The following is a 9,499-nucleotide window of genomic DNA, read 5'->3' as shown; positions in this document are numbered from 1 at the left end:
ATCTTTCTCCCGCGGAACAGCTGGTAGTTTCAAACTGCTGACCCTGAAGTTAGCAGCCAGATTCGTAACCGCTACAGTACGGTACTTCCCTATTAAACCTCACAGTGGTGAGTGTTGTCTTGAGTTCTGTATGACTAGGGTAATGATGGCACCCCTCAGAAAGAGTCCTGGACGGGACTGCGGTTGCAGAATTGTTTACAAGACTGGAGGGTGGCGACCTGTCTGGCCTCTCTGCCTTGGGCTGTTGAACTTGATTCTCTTTCCCTTTTCTGAAGTTAGAGGAGTTCAGATGCCTCAGCCCCGTTCCATTTACACCCCTCCTCCTTCAGACCCAAAAGTCCAAAACTCCAGCCCTCTCCTCTCTTTTAAGTCCCCAGCCCCCTCCTCATTCAGACCCAGAAATTCAAAATCCAGGACCATAGACACCTCCTCCCTCACATCCAAGAGTTCAGACTCCAATTCCCTCAAACCCAGGAGCACAGGTCCCCAATTCCTTCAGAAATTCAAGTCCCCAGTCCCCTTTTCCCTCCAGGGTATAAAAGTCCATGCCCCACCAACACCCACCCCCAATTTTATTCATCCACGCAGGAGGCGGAACGGGTGCTGTTACTTGGACGCCTTCCACGTCCAGCCCCCCAGAATGGGGGAGAGAGCCAGGCCAGGGTTACTGGGTAAAGTGTCACCTCCCATGGGGGGAGGGCGACTGGGAGACCACAAGCCACAGGGCTTCCAAGACCCACCTCCTAACTCCGCCCTCCCTGCGGGAGTGGGGTGGGGTGGGTGGGTACAGCCCACCTCGTGACTAGGGGCTGGCCCAGGGGGAGGGGCGGGGCAGGGGGGGAGCCCTATAATTGGACGAGTCTGGTATCCCCGAGTCCTACCCAGCACGAGCGGAGGTGAAGGACGTCCTTTGGTGAGAAGCAGGGTCAGGGGGCACAGCGACCACCAATTCAGGGACCTCAGGAAGTGGGTGTCCAGGGACCCTAAGAACCCCAGTCTCCAGGCAAAGCAGTGTTTGGGACCAACCGGAGGAGAGTCAAGAAAGTTCTAGCAAGCTTGGGGGGTGTGGGGTGGACTTTACAGACTCGGGCAGAGAAGAGTGACTGTCTTATGCCTGGGTCAGAATGCAAACGGCATCTGGGGGTGAGGCCTGAAGGTGGTGGAGGAGGAGGGAAAGAAAGCAAATGAGCCCGTAGGCAAAACTAGGAGAGGAACCGTAGCTAGTTCCCACAAACTGTCACTGTTGCACACCTACTGTGTGGCCCATCCTCAAATTGGTGGCGGGTGGGTAGGGTGGCTAGCTGCTGGATCTGCAGGAGGATTTATAAATCAGGATTCAATGAATTCACATGTGGGAAGATTACGGGGACGTGAGGTTGGAGATGTGCGGATGAAGGCTCTGAGGAACGTGAACGTGGAATTTAGAAAGCCCAGTTGGAACTGGGATGGAACCCAGGGTTGGGGGGGAGGGGGATGAGGCTGGGAGCGGGTGGAATTTGAACCCTGGGAGAGGGAGGGCGATGGAATTTTGGCTACTGACCACAGACTGGGATGGGAAGCTAGGGGAAGACAATGGAGCACTTAACCTAGACAATGGAGGGGCCAGGCAGTGTGTTTGTGATTGGATTAGGCTGTGGCAAATTTGGGTCCAAGGGGCAGGCAAGACTCTGGACCCGAGCCATTAATGGACTTGGCTCTCCTTCTCTAGACCTATCGCCGCCGCCCCGAAGATGAAGACCCTGTGGGCCGTGCTGTTGGTATCCCTCCTGGCAGGTATAGGAGTGGGACTCGCTGTGGTTTCCTGCCCCTCCTCCCCATTCCCCAGGACCCCGTCTTTCTCTGCTAAGTGTGTCTCTCCCTTGATAGCCCAGGGCCTGAGCTCCTTGGACGTTCACTGGGTTTGAGCAGCTCCTTTCATCTCTCCAGGCCTTGGTTTCTCTCCTCCTTAAAATGGAAGCTCTGACAATTTCTACCGCATAGCAAGTTGTCAGGACAATTTAATAGGATGAAACCTGTAAGAGCCGGAACTCAGTGGGCTGCCTTGTTTTACCACTTTCCTATCACTTGTTTTGTTGTAATGCTGTCGAGTTGGTTCCAACTCATAGTGACCCTGTACAGGGTCTCCAAGAATTGGCAGGTGGGTTTGAACCTCCAACCTTGGGATTAGCAGTCCAGCCCCACATCAGGACTTCACTTAGATTGTTGCTGATAAGCGCCATTGAGTTGGTACCAACTCATAGTGACCCTGTCTAGGGTTTCCGAGGAGCGAGGAGCTTGAACCACTGACCTTGCAGTCCAGCGCATTAACTCACAATGCCACAGCAGGACTCTGAAATAATCACTCACTGAGATGATAATTCTCAGCTTCCATCCCCTTCAGTGTGGTGTGGTCCAGACGTTCCGTAAATGCTTGTCCAGTAATGAAACAGATGGGATGTTTTTTTCTACTCCTTCCTTACCCACCACTGCTCCAAAGAGGCCCCTGAGCATTTGTGGAGCACCTATTGCCCACTAAGGAGCCATGGTGGCACCGTGGGTTAAGCACTAGACTGCTAACCACAAGGCTAGCAGTTCAAATCCACCAGCCACTCTAATGGAAGAACGTTGAGGTTACCTGCTCCTGTAAAGAGTTACTTTGAGTCCCTGAGTCCACATCAACCCCATGGCAGTGGGTTTGGTTTTGGGGTTACTGATACTAGATGGTACCTGGAGGAGCAGAAGAGTCCTAACCAGCTGGGAGTTTTCTCCCTGCAGGATGCCAGGCCAACTTGGAGCTAGAGTCGGACTTGCAGCTGGGTCAGAAGCTGCCTGAGGAGCTGGGCAGCCAGCCCTGGGAGCAGGCGCTGGGTCGTTTCTGGGACTACTTGCGCTGGATACAGACGCTGTCTGACGAAGTTCAGGAGGAACTACGTACTGCTCAGGTCACCCAGGAGCTGACGTGAGTGCCCACCTGGTCCCAGCCCTACGGGTCTCCCAGTCTCTCTGGTGTCTGCCATCTTTGTCTCTCACACTCTTTCCAAGGAGTCCCTAGGTGGCGCAAACGGCTAAGTGCTGGAGTACCAGCAAACCCACCTGGAGGCGACTGCAATCTGTTAAAGATTTTAAAAATCCTATGGGGCAGTTTTGCTCTGCAACATTTGGCATCTCCAAGAGAGTCTGACCACTCCATTGTAACAAACAAAACACTAGCTCTGTTCTTATCTCTATCCTTCCTTCATAGTTCTTACTCTCTATTTCTCCACTCTTTCTGTCTCTTTTGGGGGATTCTGTTTCCACAAGTCTTGCTCAACCCTGCCAGGAGGTCTTTCCTCCTATTTTTCTCTCCACAAGCCCACCTCTGTCTCAGCCTTTCCTGTCCCCTTGGCCCTCAGGGTGCTGATGGATGAGACTATGAAAGAGGTGTCGGCCTACAAGCTGGAGTTGGAAACCCAACTGGGCCCTTTGGCGGAGCAGACACAGGCCCGCGTGTCCAAAGAGCTGCAGGCAGCGCAGGCGCGGCTGGGAGCAGATATGGAGGATGTGCGCAACCGCCTGGCACAGTACCGCAGTGAGGCGCAAGCCATGCTGGGCCAAAACGCCGAGGAGCTACGCGCCCGCCTCTCCTCTCACCTCCGCAAGCTGCGCAAACGGCTGCTCCGCGACGCCGAGGACCTTCAGAAGCGCTTGGCAGTGTACCAGGCCGGGGCCCGCGAGGGTGCCGAGCGCAGTGTGAGCGCCTTGCGTGAGCGTCTTGTGCCTCTCCTTGAGAAGGGCCGCCAGCGGGCCGCCACCGTGGGCACCCTGGCCAGCCAGCCCCTGCGAGAGCGCGCTGAGGCCTGGGGTCAGCAGTTGCGCGGACGGCTGGAGGAGGTGGGCAACCGGGCCCGCGACCGCCTGGATGAGGTGCGCGAGCAAGTAGAAGAAGTGCGTGTCAAGGTGGAGGAGCAGGCCGCCCAGATGCGCCTGCAAGCGGAGGCCTTCCAGGCCCGCCTCAAGAGCTGGTTCGAACCCCTGGTGGAAGACATGCAGCGCCAGTGGGCCAGCCTGGTGGAGAAGGTGCAAGGGGCAGTGGGTGCCAATACCCCTGCTGTGTCCAACGAGAATTATTGAACGTCCAGACACACTGCTTGGTGGACTTCACGCCTGCTCTGTACCCTATTTCCCCAACACCAGCAGGAGCCCCTGCTCCTATCTGAACTGCCCTCCTAGAGGGTCTTAGCTTAATAAAAAAGATCTCTTGAGCTTCACAGCATCTTGTGTGTGGTTTCTCACCAGCTGTGCCTCATTTTCTTTCCTTCCCAACACTGGCTACGTGGTTTCCGTCCTTTGTCGGACTTCATGTCTCCAGTTTCTAACTTTCCCTAGGGCCTTTGCTTCTCTCGGTCCCTTTCTGATGGCTATCTGGGTGTTGAAAATGGTGTGCCCCTCCCTGCCTTCTAAAGTAAAGATTGGGCGTTGTTCTCACCTATCCAGAAGTGCCAAGAAACTAACACATTAAATCAACTTAATGGCAATGGTTTGGTCCAGTTTTGTACCTCCTTTCTGTTTGCGCTTCTGTCAGCCTCTCGCTTTGTTTTTTTTAAAATATTTTTAAATTATGAACTAGACATAACATTTCCTATTCCACCAATTTTTTTGTGTGCAACTTTTTCTTGTCTTTGCCCCACAGACAAGATTTCTAGAACAATTAGAGCCGTAGGCTAAATCTTGGCCGAGCCTTTGATGCCTTATGTCTTGTGCCCAGGACAAAAAAAAAACACCTCTCTGAGCCTCAGTTTCTCCATCCTTGGTGGTGGTGGTGGCTGTGTGCCATTCATTTCCAACCCTGTATATGGTTTCTGGAGTCCTGGTGTGGTGCTGTGGGTTAATGCACCAGACTGCAAAACCGTCTGTCTGAACTACAAGGTCGCCGGTTCAAGCTCCCCAACTGCTCCTTGGAAACCTCATATAAGGTCGCTATGGGTCAGAACCTGACCCAACAGCACTTAACAACAACATAGTGTTTCTGAAGCTGTAAATCTTTACTGGAGCAGAAAGCCTCATCTTTCTCCCATGGAGCAAAGTAGATTTGAACTGCTGACCTTTCAATTACAAACCCAACTTGTGACTCAAAATGACCTGAAACCAATGTCATTATTACTAATCTTCGGGTGAGCTAAGCATTGGGCTACTAAACTGCAAGGTTGGCAGTGGAAACCTACCAGCCTCTCTGCCAAAGAAAGATGAGGCTGTCTCTGGTAGCGTAGTGGTTACAAATCGGGCTGCTAACCTAAAGGTCAGCAGTTCGAAACTACCACCTGTTCGGCGGGAGAAAAGATGAGGCTTTCTGCTCCCGTAAAGATTTACAGCCTCAGAAACCCTGTACAGGGTCACTATGAGTCAGAACCAACTCCATGGTACTTAACAACTCCAGTAAGACAGGAGAAGTTGTGCCCCTATAGGGTTGACTGTGGGTCGGAATCGACTTAATGGCGGTGGTGGTTGTATGCTTTGGAGTTTCAAACTGCTGACCTTGAGGTTAGCAGCCCAAGTCATAACCACTATGCAGTGGGTTTTTAATTATTTTTGTCCACTCAGGATTCTTCCCTCTCTCTCCAGTCTTAACTGATTCAGCCTCCTCCCTCTCCTGGGCTCAGCCCTGCAGGCCTAGAGGCTTCATTTTCCCAGCTTCCTGTTTTCCTCAGCTTCTCTCTTTTATCTCTACCTCCTACCGCTTCTCTTGCTGGGGGAGGGTAGTAGGTTCTGCTTGTTTCCCCCCCACACACACACCCTTTTAAGTCTGGTTTTGCCTCCCCATCATTCTTTTTTAATGTGGTGAATAAGAGAGTAAGTCAAAAAGTATTGCTATTAAGATTCCAGTTCAAACATGCTTGGGTTTATTACAAACAAAACATCCTTGCAGACGACTGCATGACTGCAGACGAGTTCCTCTCAGTGATACACTTATCTGAGGCGCTGTAGGATAAGCACTGGGCTGCTCACCCCAAAGTTGGTGGTTCAAACCCACCAGCCGCTCCTCAGAAATTGCATCAAAGGTGCTCATTACCATGTCTTCCAAAGAAGATCCAATCAGAACAGTGCCTTTGAGGGGATCTGTAAGCCAGTTGAATTAAAGGCAGAGAGGGCGATTCAGAAGGATATTGACACTGATTTGGGGGACTTCCACGGAGCAATCTTGAGAGATTTTCTTTTTTTTTTTTTTTAAGGTTTTTATTGTGGATTGAGTGAAAGTTTACAGGGCACATCGTCAGTTTCATATTCAACAATTCATATAACTTGTTTCATTACATTGATTATAATCCCCCCCCCCCAAATACCATCAGTTAAAAGTATTTCCCTCTAGCCACTTTAGCTTTTTTAAAAAACACACAAACCAAAAAACCCACTCAGGCATATATAATAATTTACATCTCCAAAGGGCACATTCTGCAAGTCTGCTCCTGGCCACCAGCTCTTAGTCCTTCTCTTCTTAGATGATGAATCTAGAGTCCTCAGCCGCTCCCCCTCTCCATGCCCCCATCTCTGCCTCCATCTCTGGCACTGCTGCTTCTCTGGATAAGGTCCCACATTCTATTTGTGCGCTCCTTTCTTGATGGTCCTAGGGTCCTCCATTTCTGGACTGTAAGATCAACCACTCCCCTTTTTTTGTTACAAAACTTCTACCTTTACAAGTGTGACAGTCGCGATTAGTCATGATAACAGTTATTCACTATTGAATCTTACAAATCTTATCCCCACATCTCCTTTCACCAGACTCATCTAGACAAGATGATAGCTATTCAGTGGGGACTCTTTCTTTCCCCCCACACTCTTAAACTTTGCTCCCTCTTGAAACCTTGTAAGCCAGTCACTTCGTGCCTTTATTGCCCCCTCATTTTAGGTAGCCAATGTCTAAGTTGCCCATCCCTATCTACCCTGTGCACAGAGCAGATAGCATTGATACTTGATTTGAAGACTCTTTCCCTCTCTGTTGGTATTTAGAGTAACTACCGCTCTGAGTATAGGTCAGGTTCATCATGAAGATGTATCTTCTGTTACTGTAGCTGTTCCAGTCTGCTTGTCCTTTCTAGTGGGAATGTCTCACCTCATAAGGTTGTGGATGGGACTCAGGATTCTACCTAAGGTCCTATACTCTGTAAAGGGTTTGCATGAGGCCTATTTCATTCCAATCAGTTATAGACTGAAGACGGGCTTACAAGTTTTCTCTAATCATGTTTCCCAACATTCCTTTCTATCCCACTCAAGTGTCTATTTTACAACAGTAGGCAAGGGAAACTAATATTCATAAGGCAGTCAAGGATTTTAGTATTATTTACCCTCTTCAAGCTATACCTAGATCCCTGTATCCCAGAGCCCTGTTGTTCCAAGGTTGAGTATGTATACTAGGCCATGCAAACCTGTCTCAGTGTTCCCGTATCTATCTTGCCTCCTCCCCCTTTCTTGTATTGCCCTCCCCAACACCCAAAATAAACTCCCCACCCCAACCCCATTGTAGTTACCTTATATTCCATTAGTTCTTCCCTCCATTTAAGACAGTCTATTTTATCCAGTAATCTACCTCACCTTCCCACCACCTGGATGAGAGATTTTCTTGAAGGACACCAGATGATCATGGGAGCTTATTACCAGGAAGTTTTAAGAAGATTGGAAACTGCGTTGGCCACAAAGGGCAGGAAAGTTTGGTGGAGGGCATTTTTTCCCCATTACAACACACCTGTTCGTTCTCCTAGGGGAGCAACAACTGTCCTATGAGAATTTCACTGGGAAACCGTCACACTACAGCCCTGATTTTGCCCTTTCAGACTTCTTTTTGTTCTCCAAACACAAACAACTCGTAATTTGAGTGCTCAAGGGTGCCCAAACTGCCATTTTGATGTGGTGTAAATAGTTTACTGCAGAATTCTCCAGGGAAGGATTGTTCTTAAGTGCTGTTGAGTCAGTTTTGACTCCTAACGATCTGTAGAGGGTTTCTGAAGTTTTAAATCTTTGTGAGAGCAGAAAGACTCATCTTTCTCCTGAGGTGCGACTGGTGGGCTCACACCGCTGACCTTGTGGATCAAAGTCCCGTGCTTATCATATGGAGCTATCTCACTCCCAGGGAAGGGTTGTTGTTAAGGGCCCTCGAGTCAGTTCCGACCCATAGTGACTCAGTTTAGGGTTTCCTAGGAGTGACTGGTGAGCTTGAACCACCAATGTTGTGATTCAAACCGACTTTGCAGTCCAGCACATTAACCCACAGATCCACACCAGGACTCCTAGGTAAGGGTTGTTGTTATTTGTTAGTAAGTGGCATCGAGTTGGTTCCGACCCATAGCGACCCTGTATAAGGTTTCTGAGGAGCATCTGGTGAGCTTGAACCACCAACCTTGCAGTTCAAATTGATTTTGCAATCTGGCGCATTAACCCACAGCACCATACCAGGACTCCAGGGAAGGGTTGTTGTTGTTGTTGTTGTTAAGTGCCATCGAGTCGATTCCAACCCATAGCCACCCTGTATAGGGTTTCCGAGGAGCAGCTGGTGAGCTTGACCCACCGACCTTACAATTCAAACGGCTTTGCAGTCTGGCGCATTAATCCACAGTGCCACACCAGGACTGCAGGGAAGGGTTAGAGAGATGGAAAAATCTCCTTCAGAAGTGTATATTGTTGTTAAGTGCTGTTAAGTTGGTTCCAACTATAGTAACCCTGTATAGGGCTTCTGAGGAGCAGCTGGTGGGTTTGAATTGACAACCTGTGGTTAGCAGTCCTGTGCTTATCTTACAGCACCACACCAGGACTGCTTAGAACTGTATGTTGTTTTTGTTAAGAGCTGTTGAGTTGTTTCAACTGATAGTGACCCTGCGTAGGGTTTCCAAGGAGCGGCTGGTGAATTTGAACCACAGACCTTCAGGTTCAAACCAATCTTGTCGCCTAGCATCTAGCACATTATCTCACTGTGCCACACTAGGACTCCCCAGAATTGGATGGTGGTGGTGGTGGTTATGTGCCATGGAGTCGGTTCCAACTCATAGCGACCCTGTACAGGGTTTCCGAGGCTGTAAATCTTTATGGGAGCAAAAAGCCTCATCTTTCTCCCACGGAACAACTGTTTTTTTCGAACTGCTGACCTTGTGGCTCACAGCCCGATTCATAACGACTACGCTACCAGAGCTCCTTCAGCACTGGATAGACCTAAAGAAAGAATAGCTTCATGTTTTGATACTTTTGTTTAATAAAGTTCTCTATGATTTTGCCGCAATACTTTTTTTTCCTTAAATTTTTATTGTAAATTGAGTGAAGGTTTAACAAAGCAGGTCATCCGTTTTATACAGAACAAACCATACACTTCGATTCATCTCAATGATTGCAATCTCCTCTGTTTAACATCATTTTTCCCACTTTCCTTCTGTGTTCTTGGTTCCAATTCCTCCTGAACTTTATCCTTGGGTCAGTACTGTCCTTTGGATGTGGAATGGTTGACCATTCTATGATGTGTGTATCTCACATGTGTGGTTGTCTATCTATTGTTTGGCTGAAAATT

The 9,499-nt window shown here is 49.4% G+C and overlaps 1 protein-coding gene across 1 annotated transcript; it reads left to right on the top strand.

Annotated features, from left to right (window-relative positions):
- Nucleotides 1-1,730: 1,730 nt before the first annotated feature.
- APOE (apolipoprotein E) lies at nt 1,731-4,089 on the top strand. The gene is made up of 3 exons (XM_006871352.1): nt 1,731-1,773; nt 2,755-2,938; nt 3,372-4,089. The coding sequence occupies exons 1-3, from the start codon at nt 1,731-1,733 to the stop codon at nt 4,087-4,089; spliced, it is 945 nt and encodes a 314-aa protein (XP_006871414.1).
- The last annotated feature ends 5,410 nt before the right edge of the window (nt 4,090-9,499 follow it).

This window comes from Chrysochloris asiatica, unplaced genomic scaffold (assembly GCF_000296735.1).
Source record: "Chrysochloris asiatica unplaced genomic scaffold, ChrAsi1.0 scaffold00168, whole genome shotgun sequence".
In the NCBI taxonomy this organism is placed as follows: Eukaryota; Metazoa; Chordata; class Mammalia; order Afrosoricida; family Chrysochloridae; genus Chrysochloris; species Chrysochloris asiatica.
Note: the sequence above shows the minus strand (reverse complement) of the source record. Positions and strands in the feature narration are given on the sequence as shown.

Coding starts and splice junctions, on each gene's coding strand:
- APOE (XM_006871352.1), top strand. CDS start 1,731: ATGAAGACCCTGTGGGCCGTGCTGTTGGTATCCCTCCTGGCAG. Junction 1,774..2,754: donor GTTGGTATCCCTCCTGGCAG/GTATAGGAGTGG, acceptor TTCTCCCTGCAG/GATGCCAGGCCAACTTGGAG. Junction 2,939..3,371: donor CAGGTCACCCAGGAGCTGAC/GTGAGTGCCCAC, acceptor CTTGGCCCTCAG/GGTGCTGATGGATGAGACTA.